The sequence below is a fragment of the Theropithecus gelada genome, chromosome 7a (genome assembly GCF_003255815.1).
Source record: "Theropithecus gelada isolate Dixy chromosome 7a, Tgel_1.0, whole genome shotgun sequence".
In the NCBI taxonomy this organism is placed as follows: domain Eukaryota; kingdom Metazoa; phylum Chordata; class Mammalia; order Primates; family Cercopithecidae; genus Theropithecus; species Theropithecus gelada.
Window position 1 is genome coordinate 39271486 of NC_037674.1, and position 19548 is coordinate 39291033.

At 50.0% G+C, this 19548-nt stretch overlaps 1 protein-coding gene across 1 annotated transcript in view; it reads right to left on the bottom strand.

Annotated features, from left to right (window-relative positions):
- Nucleotides 1-10627: 10627 nt before the first annotated feature.
- The window catches only part of DAPK2 (death associated protein kinase 2), a 128723-nt gene continuing 119802 nt past the window's right edge, over nucleotides 10628-19548 (bottom strand). The window contains exons 6-10 of the mRNA XM_025390397.1: nucleotides 18821-18869; nucleotides 17972-17998; nucleotides 13805-13957; nucleotides 12691-12736; nucleotides 10628-11236 (exon numbers count right to left, since the gene is read on the bottom strand). Of these exons, the coding sequence (XP_025246182.1) occupies nucleotides 10628-11236; nucleotides 12691-12736; nucleotides 13805-13957; nucleotides 17972-17998; nucleotides 18821-18869 (884 nt within the window). The remainder of the gene's footprint in view (nucleotides 11237-12690; nucleotides 12737-13804; nucleotides 13958-17971; nucleotides 17999-18820; nucleotides 18870-19548) is intronic.

Here is a 19548-nt window from a genome sequence, read left to right on the forward strand (position 1 = left end):
TGTTAGCCAGGATGGTCTCGATCTCCTGACCTCGTGATCCGCCCGTCTCGGCCTCCCAAAGTGCTGGGATTACAGGCTTGAGCCACCGCGCCCGGCCCTTGGGATGCCTTCTGGGCACTGGGGCGATTCTGGGCTTAGCAAAACAAATGCCTTGCTGGTAGATAGGGAATTCATACTCCATTAAAAAATAAATGGAAGGAAATAAGGGCTTTGATGAAAGTCAAGAGGTGACAGGATGTGCAGTTGCTTTTCACAGGCTGGCAGTCAAAGCTCAGCTTAAATCTTGACTTCTCCAAGAAGCTTGGGATGGTTTCTCTGAGCCTCAGTTTCCCCATCTGTAATATGGGGATAATAATATGTCACAGGGTTAAGAATTATATGATCATGCATATATAAAGTGCTTAGCCCAGCACCACTCAATACGTAGTAATAAGTTTTAGTGAGCTTTCCTGCCTTCTCCACTCCCTCTGCAACTCCCCCCTTTTGTAAAATAAGGTTCTCTGAAATCAAGAGAGGTTTCAGGGGTTCTGTGAACAAAATGTGCTATAACCATACAAAGGAATATTAGTCAGAAATACTATTCATAAAAAATTGAGTCCATTTTACAACACGGATGAACCTTAAAAACATTATGTTAAATGAAAAAAGCCAGACACAAAATGCTACCTGCTGTATGGTTCAATTTAAATAAAATGTCCAGAACAGACATATCCTTAGAAACAAAGCAGATGGGTAGCTGCCAGGGGCCAGGGAAAGGGGAGAACGGGGAATGGCTACTAAAGGGTATGACATTTCTTCCTGGGGTAATGTAAACATTCTGGAATTAGATAGTGATAACGGTTACACAACCTTGTCAGTATACTAAAAACCACTGAATTGTACGTTTTAAAATGCTGAATTTTATGGTATATAAATTATAACTCAATTTTTAAAATTTAGTGTGTATGTACAGACACGCATTTCTTTGGAGGAGCGTTGATAGCTTTTATTGAATCTCAAAGGCCCCCATGACCTCAAGAAAATGAACTGCCCAGGATGATTCCAAAGGTCCTGGGCAGCTCTGGTTTTCTCTGTGCTCTGATAGCCTTCCTGCCGCAATGCCTCATTGGGCATCTGATGAATGCTAAGTGAGCTTGCCCGTTGATTCCCAAGTGCGGGTCTTGTCTCCTGACCATGCTCCGAGCACACCTCCATGCTTGATTTTTCATCATGGCATCAGGCACCAGAAGAAAGCCAGTGCACACTGCCGGCCACACTGCTCTGGAGCTGGCACCCTCTGGCAAGAGGTCCATCCCATGGCAGCCCCTGCCGCCCGTCCCCCTGGAAGGCCTTCAAGTATTTCAAAGGCCAATTTCAGACATGATCTCCTCCAAGACAAATTTCAGAAAATCATGTCTCCCTCCCTGACATGAACAAAGCATGTGCTCCTTTATTAAGTCCAGCACCTGTCAGTCAGCCTTGCAGAGGATTCATCCCACTCCTGGAAAATGACTGGAGGGCACAGACTTTCTTCCTGTCTATGTCAGTGCCCCGACCCCAACTCTCCTCCCTACCCGGAACCTACAACAGTCAGTGCTTAATAGTTGTACGGTTAAGTCGTTTCCCTGAGCTGTTGGAGAGACAAGTTGGAATGAAATCCCAGGACCTGGGACCTACTTACTCCCACTGATGAGGGGCCCAGGTCACCTGGTCAGCCCAGTCACACCACTTTGAAAGGGTGTCAGGGCACAAAGGCTCCCCATGGCCCTGCCCAGGAGTCAGCAGGATGTAGCGCTCCAGGGACAGGGGTTGGGGTGACCCGGAGCTGGACGGGGAGTGCATGCCACCTAGAAGTGGATGGGAGATGAGAAACCAGGGGCTATTCACCCTCGAAACTGAAGCACAGTGCTTTGGGCCAAAGAGTGCAGAAGGAAAGACAGGAGGGGAAGGAGAAAGACAAGGAATAGGAAGAGAAAAGGACGAGGCTGCCAGAGGAACCACCAGGCCATGTCCAGTCCTCTAGATCCTGTCTTTAACTGTCACCCACCCACTCTGTGCACCTGCGAGCCCAGCCCTGGGTCTAGTCCCCCCTGGAAGGGAGGCACAAAAGTAGGTGAAGGGTGACAAATCTGCGCTGAAGACCTTGCCTTTTTCCTTCTCCAAGCCTTCCAGTGGCTTCCCCGTGCTCTCTGTACATCCCCAGGAGCTCATGGAGACCCTCAAGGCCTGCACCCTCCACCCTGATTTTCTACCTCTCTCCTTCCTGTCCATTTGGCTCCCATCACACAGGTCCACTTGCTGGTCTGTGAATCCAAAGTCTCCGGGTCTTTGCCCTTGCTCCCTCCTATATTCACTGCGTCACTTTGTTCAAGTCTTTGCTCAAATGTTATCTCCTCAGGGACACCTTCCTTGACCACCCTATATAAAGTAGCAACCCAACTGCCCCCATGACTCACTATGCCAGAGTACTAAATCTTCATTACACGTGGTGCTACCTGATATTCTGTTCTGTATTTATTCACATTCACTCTTCAGTATCCTTGGAGGGTTGGTTCTAGGACTGCCACAGATACGAAAATCTATGGATGCTCAAGTCCCGTATTAGAAAATGGTGTGGTATTTGCATGTAACCTACACATACCCTCCCCTAATGCTTTAAATCTTCTCTAAATTACTTATAATAGCAAATATGATGTAAATGCTATGTAAATAGTTATCACACTGTATTATTTGCATTTATTATTGTAACGTTATCTTTTTTACTTTTTGCACATTTTTGATCTGTGGTTGATTGAATCTGAGGATGTGGAACTTGCAGGTTGACTGCAAGGGAGGGCTGACTGCTTGCTTTCTGTTAGTCCTCTCTCCCTCATACCTCCAAGCTCCTAGAATTTCCTTTCCAAGGTGCTTAGCACCCTCCCCAACCCATCAACCGTTTCTAACTGTAACTTCACTGACGTCTGCAATTCCCTTGGGCATGAATGATCTTTGAGCCTAACCCTCACAGGGGCACTTGCACCTCTCAAGGAGAGTTTGCTGAGATGGGATTAGTAGACTCTGGAGGAGAAGAGATTTCTTTTTGTCCACTTACTGATTGGCACCCTCACCCAGGGGAGGAAGAGCTAAGCCCATGGCTGGAAGGTCAACATGCAGGTGTGGGGGATCTCGTTAATGAGAATCCCACCCGCCTCCTGGTCCAGCAGTGCCAGCCACTGAGCAGAGGGACCCAGCTAAAATGTCAGGTGAGATCATCTTCCCAGAGGCTATTAATGGGAGGTGATGCAATTCTTTTGAGGGCCCTGTTTATAGCTACACACAACAGCACCAACCCTGAGGAGGCGGCCACGGGGCTATCAATCTGTCAGGCTGGCCTTTCCTAATCAATGGGCCTTCCTGGTTGTTAAGAGCCTCACTAAACGCTGATGCTGACATCTCAGCCTGGAAACATGTAAATTCTGCAGCAGAGGTGAAAATTCTGCAGCAAAATTGTTCCCAGAGGGAATGTAGCACAAATACTTTTGATTCAAGTGGGGGTGTGAGGGGGAGATGGAACTGTGTCCTGCCTTCTCCTGACCGCCCCTCCCTGCAAACAGAAAGTGCCCACCTTCCGGCCTTGTGGTCCATCTGTGATACCAGGGAGTCCTGGTGATTCTGACCAGGCTCCTAGGAGTGTGTTTGGTGTCTTGGAAAAATGTCCAAAAGGGAAGCAAGAAGACAGAAAACTGTAGGATAGTCAAGTTTTGTTTATGCAGCTGCAAATGCCTTTGAAAAAGTCCAGTGGGGTGTGCCAGGTCAGTACCAACATCCACAGGCAGGGGCAGGAAGCAGCAGCTGCTGCTAAGGCATGAAAAAGGAATCCTGGCTTTACAGAAGAGGCGACTCCCCCAGCTCCACCCCACACACAACGATTTTCTCTAGATACTAGGCCTCCTTTAGGAACTGCAAGCAGATTGCACCTCCAACCCCCATCTGTGCCATCTCTCCAGCCCCTTACTCCAGTGAAACCCAGGGCACTCTCACACCCACTTCTCTCCTGCCCAGGACCCCTCCCCGCTGCCCTTCCCTCAGTGGAGTTTTACAGGTGGCACCCCTCCACCCCTTCCCTTCACTGGCTGTTTTGATGGCTGAAGCCTGGGCTCTTCTGCCTTCACCCACCTGTTTTCCCAGGAAAGGAGCACATAGGGCTTGTGGGAGGCTTGAGTCTCTGCCTCCTCCTAAGTGGGAGGGGGAACTGCAGAAAGGCTGTGAGCCTGCAGGCTGTCCCCTACAGTGAACAAGCCAGTGGAAGGAGGCAGAAATGTCCCTTTCCTTGCTTGGCCTGGTCTCACTTTTCTGAGTTAGGTCTCGACATGGATACGCTCTCTTTTTTATTCTTCTTCTATGGGACCATCAGTTTTCTGAGCAATTTTTCTCTCCAGGAAAAGCTCCAAACGTTCTTCCTTTTGTACTGTTGTAAAACCCAAGAGACTTGAGAGACATAGCAACCAAATGCCACATGTGGACTGTTTGGATCCTGATTTGAACAAACCAGCTGTAATGGGACACTGTTGGGAGTGGTGGGGACATGTGAGTATGGAGTGGGAATTCAGGTGAGATAAAGGAACTACTGCTGATTTTGTCAGGTGTGATAATGGCACGGGGTTATATTAAAAAGAAAGTCCTGGCTGGGTGCAGTGGCTCATGCTTGTAATCCCAGTACTTTGGGAGGCCGAGGCAGGCAGATCACCTGAGGCCAGGAGTTCAAGACTAGCCTGGCCAACATGGTGAAACCCCATCTCTACTAAAAATACAAAAACTAGCCAGGTGTGGTGGTGGGTGCCTGTAATCTAAGCTACTCGGGAGGCTGAGGCAGGAGAAGAATTGCTTGAACCTGGGAGGTGGAGGTTGCAGTGAGCCAAGATCGCGCCATTACACTCCAGCCTAGGTGACAAGAGTGAAACTCTGTCTCAAAAAAAAAAAAGAAGAAGAAGAAGAAGAAGAAAATCCTTAGCAGAGATTTATGCTGGAGAATTTATGAGTTACATAAGTCTGAAGTTTGCTTTAAAATACCCCAGAAGAAAAGTAATGGGAGAGATGAATGAAAGAGGACCCGCATGACTTGATTCTTGCTGGAGCGGGGTCATGGTTCCTGGAATCCACTATCCCATTCCTTGTACTTCTGTGCAAGTTTTGACAATTTTCCTGCTGAGGGGACCATAACAAAAAGTTTAAAACTCTCTTTTAAATCTCTGTCATCTCCCTCTCTTTTAAATCTCTGTCATCTCCCTCTCTTTAATCTCCATTCAACTGTTCCAAGTTCCCAACCCCAGTCTGGGCTCATCCCCCCGCCCTTCCAGATTTCACTCATGCCTTCCTCAAGGGACACAGTTTGGGGGTGGAAGGGGGTGGTCACTGGTGGGGACAGAGTCCCTGGGAAGGCCTCTTTTCTCTACCACCCGCTTACCCTTTCTCAATCAGAATTCCTCTCTCCTTTGATTCCTAGGAGATGAGGAAGCTCTATTTTATCACTCACCACAGCTTTTCCCATCTAGTTGGCTGGGTCCCCATCTGCTCCAGACACTGAGTCTTTTATTTGAGGTTGTCTTGTCCTTGTCTGTAACCTCCCCCTGAGCCAGAGCACAATCAGTGTTTGTTCAATGGCCCTGGACCCTTCTGCAATGTGAACATGCCCACTGTGGGGTCAAGAATTTCACAGACCAAGGAAAAACGGCATCCAGTTCCACAGACATTTACAGAAAGTTGACAGTAGGGATGACAGCTGGGCACACAGCCACCTCCAGCATGGGCCGGGCCACCTGTGCTGCGTGATGGAGTGAGGTAGGAAGCCACCATCTTCATGATCACCTGCAGGGGTGGGGAGGGCCCATGGGGGAGACTCCGACTCTTTCTGCCATTATTCCTCTGCTCATTCCCTTCACTGCCAGGCTCCCGCAGCTGCAGAATCATCAATTACCAAACCATCACCCCACCTTCTGAGACACAGTCAGGCAATGCTAGGCTGTGAGCACCTGCCTCACAGCAGGGACAGGCAGCTGCCTTCCCCAAGGGCCAGCTCGCCAGCTTCCTTGAGAATCATTATTCAGGGCAATGTCATACACTCACTTTCCCCTCCCAAACAGCCCAGGATGGTGTTTGAACAGAGCACAGAAGCCGACCTTTCATTTGCAGGCTGGGCTGGACTCAGTGGCTCACACCTGTAATTCCAGCACTTTGGGAGGCCGAGGTGGGTGGATCACCTGAGGTCAGGAGTTCAAGACCAGCCTGACCAATATGGTGAAACCCCATCTCTACTAAAAATATAAAAATTAGCCAGGCGTGGTAGTACACACCTGTAGTTCCAGCTACTCAGGAGACCGAGGCAGGACAATTGCTTGAACCTGGGAGGCAGAGGTTGCAGTGAGCCGAGATCGTGCCACTGCACTCCAGCCTGGACAACACAGTGAAGCTGTCCCCCCGCCCCCCCCAAAAAAAATTTGCAGTTTAGTGAATTAAAAATCCTCAATGGCAGAGGGGCTGCCCACAGAGCAGCACCCACAAGCCTTCCCTCCTCTAGGCACCAGCGAAACAGTCCACTCCCATAGCCCTTCCCGCCATTGTTAGCCCTCAACACTGTTGTAAAAAGTCAGCTGAGGGCGTGTGGGGCGCAGAGATAAGCAGGTCCTGTGGCTGCATCCCACAGGACCCCCTGGCTCCCCCAGCATCAGGTTCCAACGCCATGGGAGGACGGGACTTCGGCTGGCCAGGACACAGAAGAAGGTCACGGTCTCCTCTGCTTTCCCCAAAAGACTTGGGGGCATTTCTCAACTCTCTTTGTCTTTAGAAGCTCTTTGTACAGAGAAAGGCCTGTTTATGACACATCTAAGTGAGAAGCAGTTACAATAACTGGACGTGAGCACAGAGAGGACGATCTCACTGCTGTAAGGAACACCACTTAGAGTTCGGAGTCCAGCTTGGGGCCGACTAAACGGGTGACTCTCAGTGCTGTGTGTAACTGATCACGATTCTAAAATAACCACTTTTCCCTCCCTTTTCCCAATTTCCCCCATTCAAATCATTGCCGATATTTTACTCTTTTACTGTATTCTATTTTTATTTTTTGAGACAGAGTCTCACTCTGTCACCCAGCCTGGAGTGCAGTGGTGCAATCTTGGCTCACTGCAACCTCCACCTTCCAGGTTCGAGAGATTCTCCTGCCTCAGCCTCCCGAGTGTCCTGAGTAGCTGGCCCTATAGACACCCACCACCACGTGCAGCTAATTTTTATATCTTTAGTAGAGACAGGGTTTCTCCATGTTGGCCAGGCTGGTCTCGCACTCCTGACCTCATTTGATCCACCCACCTCGGCCTCCCAAGGTGCTGGGATTACAGGCGTGAGCCACCACACCGGGCCTGCATTCTATTTTGACCTTCACCAAAGAGCTTGCCCTGTGTTGCCCCATCAGTGGCTTCCTCTCCTTAGAAACCTGGCTGTGTGAAGGTAAAGTTCTGTTAACATGACCAAAGGGACATTTAATATTTGCAGTGTCTCAGCACCAAACATGTATACAACTTCCTGTGATAAGGCAGGTAAGACCTTGCAGAGACTGTAGACAGGTCATTTGAACCAATTCTCTTGGGTGGGATGTAGGAAACGGAGCTTTTGTCATCTTTCATTGGTTCCAAGATGTACATTTTTGGATCTCTGAAGTCAGGAGGCATCTCCCAGACGATGGTATCATATTCTTACTGTTGGCCTGGAGAGAAGGCAGGTGCTCCGGAAGAGGACAGTACTGTTTCTGCTAGCCGTCCAGGGCCACCCAGCCTCAGACTGTTGGACGTTACATTCTCTGCTTGATGTTCTTTTAGATCACACTGATTGTACAAATTCAGAAAGCAAACCTGCATGAGTACCACCGGCTTGGGACTCCTGTTCTCAGGAGGATTTTTCACCCCCACTCAGTGTCAAGGTTGAGACACACGGGTTTCCTTGCTCCCCCTTTCTCATTTACCCTCTCACTGAGGGCATCACAGCTTTATTTGGTGGGGGTAGAGGGAGGTTCCTATTAGACTCCCCATCTTAGGCTTTTTTTCTTAGTGGTCCATAAAATGATGATGCATCTTATCACCATGGTTTCTCGTAAGTGATGAAGAAAGTTTCTGTTACAAATATTGTATATGATATTTGAAATGATCCTTCATGTGAATAGAAAAGGAGATAGGATTTTGAAGAAATGGTTTCATGAGATGAAACTTTCCTGTCTTGTCCTAAACCACTTCCTATCTGAGCTGTTCATGAGGCATTCCCTCCCCAGCACCGGGAACCTGCTGGCTTCCCTTGACTCTCAGGATAAAGGCAGAGTTCTTCTACATGGCCAAAGCCCTGCTGGTCCTGCCTGTTCTCTGGTCATTTCCACACTATATTCCATTCTCTCCCCTCCAGCTTTCAATCCTCGCATTCTCAACCTTCCACATCACCTCTCATCACAGAGCCCTGGCATGGTGGCTCTGTTGGGAAACTTCTCTCTCCCTGGTTGGCTTAGCTGATCTCCGTTCCAGTGTCACTCTTCAGGACGCTTCCCCCGACGCTGTCAGACCCCGACAGCAGGCCCCTGCAGCACTACGTGCTTCTCTCCCAGCATAAACACAAGCTGCAGCTCTACCTTTCTGTGATTCTTGATCAATGTTCAAATCCTTCGCTGGACTGAGCACTCCGTGAGGCAGGAATCAGGCCTGTTTTTACTCAACATTGTATCCCCAGAGTCAAGCCAGGCAACTGGCAGTTGGTTGATGCCTAAGTATAATTTGTAAATGGATGGATGAATCCAGGTGTGAGCTGCCCCCACAAGCAGGCAGTAAACCTCTGGAGCCTGGCGCAGCCAGGGGAAGCAGAAAGAGCAACAGACTTGTCATCAGAAGGCCTCTACTTTTGCCATAATGATGTGACCTTGGGAAAATCCCATCCTCTGTCTGTTTCCTCATCTCTAAATTGGGAATATCATTTAGTCTGCCTGTAAGATAGGGATGTTTTGTGAGGCTGTGAAGACACTTTGAACTATACAAGTTATGCCCCACCCACAAGCTTCTAGCTCAGCAATGGGCTCCTATGCCAAGCTCTGTTGATATGAGTTGGTTGACTGTCCCCTTCCCCAGAGAAAGGGAGATGAGATCTTAGGATCCTGTCCCCAAGGATGCTTGGGGAGGGGTGCTCAAAGCATTGGGTCATGAAAGGACCATGTGGCCTTGTGCTTCCTCATCTTTACATTCGCCCTTTTCAAAAACCCTCATGAAGCCGGGCGCGGTGGCTCAAGCTTGTAATCCCAGCACTTTGGGAGGCCGAGACGGGCGGATCACGAGGTCGGGAGATCGAGACCATCCTGGCTAACACGGTGAAACCCCGTCTCTACTAAAAAATACAAAAAAAAACTAGCCGGGCGAGGTGGCGGGCGCCTGTAGTCCCAGCTACTCCGGAGGCTGAGGCAGGAGAATGGCGTAAACCCGGGAGGCGGAGCTTGCAGTGAGCTGAGATCCGGCCACAGCACTCCAGCCTGGGCGACAGAGCCAGACTCCGTCTCAAAAAAAAAAAAAAAAAAAAAACCCTCATGGAATTTCTTAGGCCTTCAAGGCCCAATGGCCTAGGTATATAAGAAAAGGAACCTCCTGTTGAGGACCTTCTGGTCTTTATTCTTGACACAAAGTTGGGGCCATTAGCCAGAAGAGGGAAAAGGGTGGGGAATGGGAAGACTCCTTCTTTCCTTCTCTCCTGCTTGCAGACTGGTCTTCAGACAGAGACACGGCTGAGCAGGGACAATGACTGTACCTTCTGGGACAGAGCTCCTGGGACAATCATCTGCAGGTGTATGCATTGCACCTACACCTGGCAGAATGCATGAAGTTGCTTACTTTGCCTCTGGGACCTGGACTTTAATATTAAGGTAGCTATTTACAGCTAAGCCTTACTACTTTCTCCCATATACCTCATCTTAGAGATGGGAATCCTGGGTTTCTGTTTCATCTGTATTGATTGACTATATCATTTTCCCTCTCTGAGTCAATTTTCTCATCAGTTACATGGAAATAATAATAATAATAATAATGCCACCCACCTTCCTATCTCACTGAGTTCTCTTAAGGATCAAGTGAGGTCATTTGTCAGACATAAGTGCACGGTAAGTGGAAAATCAATGCAAACGAAAGGCAATATTATTTTCTCTATGCATTTTAAATCCCTGCTTCTGTAGCAGGAAAGCACCATGCAGACTTAGTTATTCCGAATTAACTCAAATATTACCCAAGATCTACCGTCCATAAGGTATGTAGGCAGAGAGTGAGATGTGAACAAATCCTTCATCACAAATCAATTCTCAAGCATCTCTCCAGGGCCAGCCATCCTCCCTCTGGAAAAGGGGACCCTGAGGGGTATTCACTCTCTAATTGTTTTAACAGCTTGGCTGCCCTGCCACCTCCCTCCCAGAAAACCAGATTGGTGAGGGGAGGTGCAGAACGAAGAATGAACTGGCACCTCAGCGATTCTGGATTCTGTGGAGAGGGTGGAAGGCTATACTACAGACACACACCCCTGCAGGATAATTCTAGCTGGATGCTGCAGCACGATGGATGAGAACATGCTTCTGCAAACCTCTTGGAATGCATCACTGACTAGATTCTGGTGATCAGAGCTTCCAGCCGGCCAGAACTTCCTCAGTGCATGATCTGCTGAGCAGCTCTGACAGGGGTTCACTGGTGTCCTGGCGAAATGCAGAGCCCAGGCCCTCGGAGCTCCCACTCTCCAGCTGGAAGCTGCCCACCAGCTCCTGGATCCACTGCAGGTCTGCAGAGAACTCCTGCCTCAGAATCTCAAACTGGGTTTGCAGATGGTCCAGTTTCCTGGACACGCTTCCGAGGCTAGATCCTGTGGCCTGGATGTCTTCTCGCAGCAGCTTCTTCAATGACTCTACCTTGCGGAACTCATACCTGAGCTGGGACAGGTCGTGCCGGGTGCTCTCGTTCTCCTCTCGGTACCAAGCTTCCTTCTCATTGAAGATGGAGACCAGGGCCTCCACATCGTCCTGGATGGTATCGTTGGCCTCCACCAGGGCATGGAATCCCAGGTCCACCCGAGCCACGTCTTCCACCACACAGGCAAAACGTTCAAAGTTGACATAGGAGTTGTTGCGAGGCATGCTTGAGTGGCATTTGAGAGTGTACTCTCTCAGGCGCTTGGTTTTCAGCTGGGTGGGCTCTGTCTTCCGCTCTTCGGGGGCTCTGACTTCTCCTTTTGACTGGTGGGTGTTCAGACAGAAGAACCAGAGTGTTAATTTGCCACCCGCCCCAGAGGGCAGTTCGAGGGGCAGGCAGAAGGCACACACAAGCGGCCTCTGGCATTCATTGCATGCATCAGGGCGGGGAGAACCACGGCGGGATGAGCAGCCCCACAGACCATGAGTGAGGTCAAGGAGTGTGGGGCTGCTGCCTGCATGCTCATTCAGGGCAGAGGGGTCCACAGTCATTACAGAGAGCTCCACACGCATAGCATTTAAGGGGTGCTCACGCAGACAAGCAGGCTGCAGCCAGGACTCCACAGGCATCTGCGCAGGGCTGCAGAGCGTGAGGCCAGGGTTCACGCAGCGGGGCTGAGGAGCATCTCTCCTTCAGGGCTCCTTGGGCCTTCCCCATCCTTCAATGAGCAGATGAAGCTGAGCAGATGAAGCCGACCTCCTCTCAGACTACTCCAGCCCTTCCTGTTCTGTCTTCCACAGGCCTCACCTTCTCTTTGTATTGATTGATTGATTATTATTTTTTAGAGAGATGGGGTCTTGGCATGTTGCTCAAGTTGGTCTTGAACCCCGGGGCTCACGCCATCCTTCTGCTGCCTCGGCCTCCCAAAATGCTGGGATTACAGGCATGAGCCACTGCGCCTGGCCTGCCTCACCCTCTCTTATCTCTACCTTTCTTATGGTCATTTCATCCTTGCTGGCCTTCTCATGTAACAGTTAAGGTGAATGGGAAGTCTGGTGATGTCCCTGGGTGTGCACAGCCAGCCAGTCAGCAGAATTAGGGCCTGAATCCTGCTGAGTCTCACCCTCTCAAAGTGCTCTTCACTACACCAGACCACAACAGCCTCTGGAAAGCCAGCAGCCGGAAGCCCAACTGCAAGGCAAGTTAGGCAGGGATTCATCTTTTTGCCCCAACTCTCCCCAGAGGGAACAGAATTGCCATGACAGTGGCTGTCTCTCTTCCCCACCAGGCCTCTGTCTCGGGCCCCATTCCTCAGGGCCTGAGGAAGTGGGTGGCTGATTTAAGTGTCATCCTTGACTCAAAGCCCCAAAAATCAGAAGGAAGGAGGGCTGGTCACAAAGTTGGGGTTTTCAATTGTCATTGATCTCTCTATACCTGGGGAGTCCTGATTTCCACTTGGAGAAGTGGCAGTGACACACCCTCCAACAAAGAACACTGTGTAAGTTGGCCCCAAAGGAAAAGGGTTTCAACTGAGGTTTGTGAGAGTTTCATTTCATAAGTTACCTGAATTTGAGACACAAACTTAAAATGGCAAGCAAATAAACTTATTCGAACAAGCCCAGGCCCTTTGGGGCCCCTGGCTAGCTTTCATCTGTGCCCAGGGTCAGCGTTTCAAGCAAAGGCCTCTCTACAGGCCCTCTGCATCTGGCTGCCTAGGCCAACCCTGGCGACAGAGCAGGGACCCTTTGCCCATTGGAACTCATGGCTGTGCCCTTACCGTGATCCAGGGGTGTCTGAGAGCCTCTTGGATTGTGAGCCGTTTCCTGCAATGAGGATTGGGAAACAGTGATGATCCATGAGGACAGAAGTTGGGAGCAACCATCTCCGTTCTCACTCTTTTTAGACCTATACTTTGGTATTATTTGGCCACTGCTGTCAAACCAGTGGAATGGAGGATGCAGAGATGGATGGGAACTGGCTGCAAATTCTGCACTCCAGGGGAAGGAAGCAGTCCAGGCAGACCCCTCAATAGGGTGGCCTTGTTACCTAAACCCATACTGTTAGTCCCAAAGCTGAATGGCCTAAGAAGTCATAAATGCTCTAATGAGCTTCCATAATCTTCCAAAAGCCAACCCTCCATTGCTAAATCCCTGGTCTCTGTTTTTCTGTTTGCCTCCTGGATCCGTTCTCTGCCTTTTGCTGCTCTGTACCCAGGTAAGCGACTCTCCCTAGCACTGCTCTTAGACAGGAAAATCAGGGCCCTTGCACTCCAGACAACCCCACTCTGGCCCTCTCTGAAGTCTGTGGGATAGAGAGGACATGGTGTTCTAGTCTGTGGACCTTTCTTCCTGCTCCATCCAGGGCATGCTCCGGGTACCCAGCACCCTGCAATCCCTGCCTATTTCATTCTTTGACCCCACAGCCACGTGGCTCACCCTGGCCCCTGGAGAAGGGATAGGGTTAGCATGTCTTCCACCGCCGCACTGTACTGACCTCTCCGAGCCTACTAGCTCCTACTCCCAACCTGAACTGGCTTGAAAACCCTGCCACTTAACCTTTTCAAATCTGAATTCCAGGTGCCTTTGGGACAGACTGCACAAGGTAATGAGCCCTAAAGAAACCCAGGCTGACTTCCAGCACACACACACACACACACACACACACACACACACGTTATTCACATTTCAACAGGAGAAGAAAGCAGAAAGACTTGAGCAAACAAGACGAATGCCACGTCTTGGCTAGGCCACACTTCCCAGCACCTGCCCGGATTAGACCACAATGGTGCAGATGACAGCTATGTCAAAGCAGGGACACACTGACAGGTCTTTGCCAGAGGTGATAGGAAGGGATCGGTACCTGAGAAACCAGTGGCTTCTCTGTCCTCTTACCGGGTCTCTTTAACCAGAAGCTTCCGAATGAAGTCCTTGGCCAGCTCGCTCGTCTGGCTGAAGAACTCCTCATCAAAGTCGTAACTCACTGCCGTGATATTTGCCAGTGTTTCCTGCTTCGTGTCTCCCAGGAAAGGGGATGCTCCACTTAGGCTGAGTACAACAGACAAGGAATCACATAACTAAGGGAAAAGTAGGTGAAAATGGGGATGACGGACTAGGGGAACCCTGCCCCATGACTGCTGCATGGAGCTGGAAGGCTCCCAGCAACACAGCCTGCCCGCTCTGGGCAGCCAACCAGCAACCCGTTCAGCTGAATCCAATTCAATACATGTTCACAGAGCTCCTCCTAAGCACCCGACAGAAACTGTGTCTTCAAGGGATGTGAAAGCGGAGGGGAGAGAAACACAAAGACATATCTCTTTGTGATCCCCAGCAGGACAAAGCAGAATATAATGGAAGGACAGAGGAGCACAGGAAAGAGGGAGAGGCCGGGCGCGGTGGCTCAAGCCTGTAATCCCAGCACTTTGGGAGGCCGAGATGGGCGGATCACGAGGGCAGGAGATCGAGACCATCCTGGCGAACACAGTGAAACCCCGTCTCTACTAAGAAATACAAAAAATAGCCGGGCGAGATGGCGGGCGCCTGTAGTCCCAGCTACTCGGGAGGCTGAGGCCGGAGAATGGCGTGAACCCGGGAGGCGGAGCCTGCAGTGAGCTGAGATCCGGCCACTGCACTCCAGCCTGGGCTACAGAGCGAGACTCCGTCTCAAAAAAAAAAAAAAAAAAAAAAGAAAGAGGGAGGCCCAGTGCGGCTTCACGGTGGCATGGATATTTGCATCGTTTGTGTCTTGAAGAATAAAGAGGTTGTCAGCAGTCAGAGAAGGAGACAGAAAGCCCTTCTGGGTTACAGGAGCAACTTAAGCAGAGCCCAAGAAGTTTGGAAATAGATGGGCCATTAGGGACAGGAAGGATCTGTGTGGTTCCCCAACAGGGACTGTCAAAGATGTCATACAAATAATGACTTCTAAATCTACTATCTCCTGACTCAGATTTCAGTTGCTCATGGGATGCCTTGGTAGAGGCATGATCCAGGGGTGTCTGGATCAGAAGTGCCATTGTCCCAGACTTATTGTGTCCAAACCCATTCCAAGCATTCCCTTGATAAATGACATTACTTCATGAATGTACCCAAGCTAGAAGCACAGGAGTCACCTTGGACCCTTCTTTCTATTCCCTTGACACATCTGACTGGCCAAAAGCTTCCTTGTTGGTTCCGTTTACTAAATATCTCTTGAAAGTCATCCCCATTTCCACAGCCACTTTCTTAGCATGGTGGCAGCAAGATGCACTGGAAACATTTTGATATTGCAATTTGATAAGCCACTCATTAGCTGTGTGAAGCTAGAACCCCTCTGAGCTGTAGTTTCCTCATCTGTAAAATAAAGAAACTAAAATTCCCACCTCACATGATTGTTGTAAAGAATAAATGCGGCCGGGCGCGGTGGCTCAAGCCTGTAATCCCAGCACTTTGGGAGGCCGAGATGGGCGGATCACGAGGTCAGGAGATCGAGACCATCCTGGCTAACACGGTGAAACCCCGTCTCTATTAAGAAATACAAAAAACTAGCCGGGCGAGGTGGCGGGCGCCTGTAGTCCCAGCTACTTGGGAGGCTGAGGCAGGAGAATGGCGTGAACCCGGGAGGCGGATCTTGCAGTGATCTGAGATCCGGCCACTGCACTCCAGCCTGGGCGACAGAGCGAGACTCCGTCTCAAAAAAAAAAAAAAAAAAAGAATAAATGCATACAAAAGCCTTATGTAATCCTGGCCCACATTAAGGGCTCTGGAATTAATGGCCATTATTATTGTTATTGTGAGAACACAAAAGCCCTCTATGACCTTCCATCTTCTATAGGATCACATCTAAACTCCTGAGCAAGGCATCAAGCGTCGGTCCTTACCCCATGCTTGGTACATTTCAGCCGAACTTAAGGTTTACCATTCCTTTTCTCACGCTGTTTCCTCAGCCAGCACAGCCCTTCCCTCCTTCTCCACCCACATCCCATTCATTCCCTACATCCCAGTTCAAATCGATCCATCAATCATGTGCTCTATTTCTCTCTCAATAAACCTTCAGCAAACCAGTGGCTCCCATCTGTGTCTCAAAGAGGCGTGTTCATGCCTCCAGCCTAACCTTGGTTCCACTGGGTGTGAGTTAGGTGTATGGTGTGTTTCCCACAGACAGGGAGCCCCAGCAAGCAGGGAAGACCCTCCTTCATGTCGCATCCTGGGGCCTGGTACGGTGCCTGCCATGGAGCAGATCTCAACAAAGCTGTTAAATTCAAACGAGCCACAAGAAGACTATGCCCTCAGCAGACACTGGGATTCCTTCTTTTTTGAGACGGGGTCTTGCTCTGCTGCCTAGGATGGAGTGCAGTTGTGCGATTATGACTCACTGTAACTTCTGGGCTCAAGCGATCCTCCTGTCTCAGCCTCCCAAGTAGCTGGGACTGTAGATGTGTGCCAGCACACCCCGCTAGTTTTTTGTTTTGTTTTTTGTAGAGACGGGGTTTTGTCATGTTGCCCAGCCTGATCTTGAACTCCTGGACTTAAGCATCTGCCCACCTCAGCCTTCCAAAATGCTGGGATTACATGGGATTCCTTCATAGTTCAAATCAGAGTCCTGAAGAAATCAAAGTTTCAAGAGCCAGAGTCAGACTATTCTGGCTCTGATCTGAAACTATAGATTGATGGTTCTCAGCCTTCTCTTTGCATCAAATTCAGCTGGAGTTTTAAAAGATACAGATACTAAGACTCTATCCCCAGCAATTGTGATATAATAGATCTGGGGTGGGGCCTGGGCCATGGTGGGTATTAAAAGCTCTGCTGTGCAGCCAGGGTTGAGATCTTCTGCTGCAGCTCAGGGGGATCCACCATGTCACACAGGGTTCCTACTCCAAGTGCTGCTGGGAGAGTCAGAGACCTGGTTCACAGGGATCATTGAGAGAATGACCCCCTCAGCTGCTGAGCACTGGTGCCCCCTGCCCCAACCGGTTGACTCTTACTCTAGTGTGCTATAAAAATAGCATTTTCCATGTGTGCCGTGAAGGGAAAATGGTTGGGAAGGGCTGATGGAATGAATAGTCACTAGCCCACTGTGCATGTGCCAGAGCCAGGGCTAGGAAACTTGCACATGTTGACTTATTTAGCTTTCACAACACACCCATGGCAGGAAGTTTGTGATTCTCGTTTTTCTCATGAGAAAAACAAGCCCAGAGGTTAAGTCCCTACCCAAGGTCACAGAGATGGAAAGTGATAGTATCATGGGACTCCAGCCCCAGAGGTAACTCACTACACACTGGAGTTATGCAGGAAATCTCTGTCTAAGCAACTGAATACAGGCAAAGAGGAAGGAGAAAGGAGGAGAGAGACAGTGAGAGGAAGAAAAGGGGATCTGGGGAAATGAGGAAAGAAAGAAGAGGCAAGATTGGGGAGGGCATAAGTAGCTTCACAGGGCTGTCCAAAGAGTTCTGAGTGAAGGGGCCGGGCGCAGTGACTCACACCTGTAATCCCAGCACTTTGGGAGGCTGAGGCAGGTGGACCACAAGGTCAGGAATTCAAGACCAGTCTGGCCAACATGGTGAAACCCTGTCTCTATTAAAAATACAAAATTAGCCAGGCTTGGTGGTGGGTGCCTGTAATCCCAGCTACTTGGGAGGGTGAGGCAGGAAAATTGCTTGAACCCGGGAGGGGAGGTTGCAGTGAGCCAAGATCGTGCCACTGCACTCCAGTCTGGGTGACAGAGCAAGACTCTGTCTCAAAAAAAAAAAAGAGTTCTGAGTGAAAAGTAACGTTCTCCCGTACACCTCAGTCTGGGGGAGGCTAAACAGGGGAGCCCTGGCATTCTACAGGAGAAATGCAGACACAGGCTGTACAGAGTGGAGAGCCCAAGGCTGCTCCCGTGGATGCCTACTCAACCTCAATGCCAGGGTCAGATGGATACAATGAACCTACTGCACTTAGCCTCAGGCTTGCTGTGTAGACTTAACGCATCTGGATTATGGTGGGTGCTTAGTAAATGTCAGTCTGTCAGCCTGCCCCTCTCTCATTCCTTCTGGTTCCCCCAGATCTAAGCTGAGCCAGAGCCCCTAGATCAGGGATACTCACAGGATGTAGGTGATGACGCCTATGCTCCTGCAAAATAAAGAACAGTCAAGTCAGGGCCACCTGGGTCCAATCCCCGACGAGCAAGGACACCCTCATGGATCTCAGGGGAAGAGGTCACTTGCCTCCTCCACAGTAGACCCTGGATGCCGTCTCATGCTCCACACCCCTCTCCATCCCTCTCCTCAGCAGCAGCCCGGGATGTGTGTGGAGTCATCGAGCTCCGAATCCTGAGTCTGAAGACCCAAGTTCAAGATCAGACTCTTGCACTTGCAGGCTGTGTGATTTAGGTAAGTCCCTTACCACCTGGGAGCCCTTTTCCCCTTATAAAATGAGGATAATGATAACTACCTCACAGGACTGTTGGCAGGATTTTAGAAAACCAGGTAACAAAGGTGCTTGGCCAACTGTAAAGCAGGGTCCAAATGAAACGAGTCCCATCTGTGCAGAGAACTAATCCCTGCAGTATCCGCAGGCCCAGCACGGTGCCCAGAATGCATGGACTTCCAGTGACCACTTGGTTGGCCGACTGAGTGAGCTACTGTTACTATTATATTTAACCTGGCTGGGGCAGGCCCAGGGGTGAGCCTGCACCCTCCACCTTGCCTCTCTTTTTGCTCCTCCATTCCTGATAAAGCTCTGACCTGGCCAGGAGCTAACTGGCCTCAGGCCTAGAGGCCTCCAGCTGCCCTGGCCACAGGTCTAACATATTGGGGGAGCAGCCAGAGGCTCTGAACAGTGAGTGTGGAGTAAGGGGCTTTCATGGTTAAGGGGATGTCACCTGCAGCAGGATCCGAGGCCTTCTGCCCTTGGAAAGATCGCTAGGTCACCTGGGTGGCCTGTCCAACTTACCACATGTCAGCCTCCAGACCCAGGGGTTCGTAGTTCACAATTTCTGGAGCTGAAAGAAGTCATATTAAATAGGCAACATGAGTGTGAAAATGAGAGGAGAGATGGTTGTAGGGAATTTTAGGGAATTTGGTGCCAAATGTCTCCATCCTGAATCTCCAGGAAAATTAGAGCAGCAGATAAAGGTGATCTGCGTCTAAGATTTCTGAGGAAAGGAGTTGCCATGGCCCAAATGTTTGGGTGTCCCCAAAATTCATATGTTGAAAGCAAATCCCCAATGCAATAGTATTAAGAGGGAGAGTCTTTAGGAGGTAACTAGGTCATGAGAATGGAAACCTCTCAAGTGGGACTAGTACCCCTATAAAGAGGCCTGAGGGCTGGGTGTGGTGGCTCACACCTGTAATCCCAGCACTTTGGGAGGGTGAGGCAGGAAGACTGCTGGAGCCCAGGAGTTGGAGACCAGCCTGGGCAACACAGTGAGACCCCATCTCCACAAAAAATTTTTAAAAATTACCTGGGTGTGGTGGTACATGCCTGTAGTCCCGGGTACTTGGGAAGAGGCTGAGGTGGGAGGATTGCTTGAGCCTGGGAAGGTTGAGGCTGCAGTGAGCCATAATTGTACTACTACTCCAGCCTGAGTGACAGAGTGAGACCCAATCTTAAAAAAAAAAAGGGAAAGAAAAAGAAAATGAGGCCTGAGAGAGCTTGTCTGCCCCTTTGGTCATTTGACA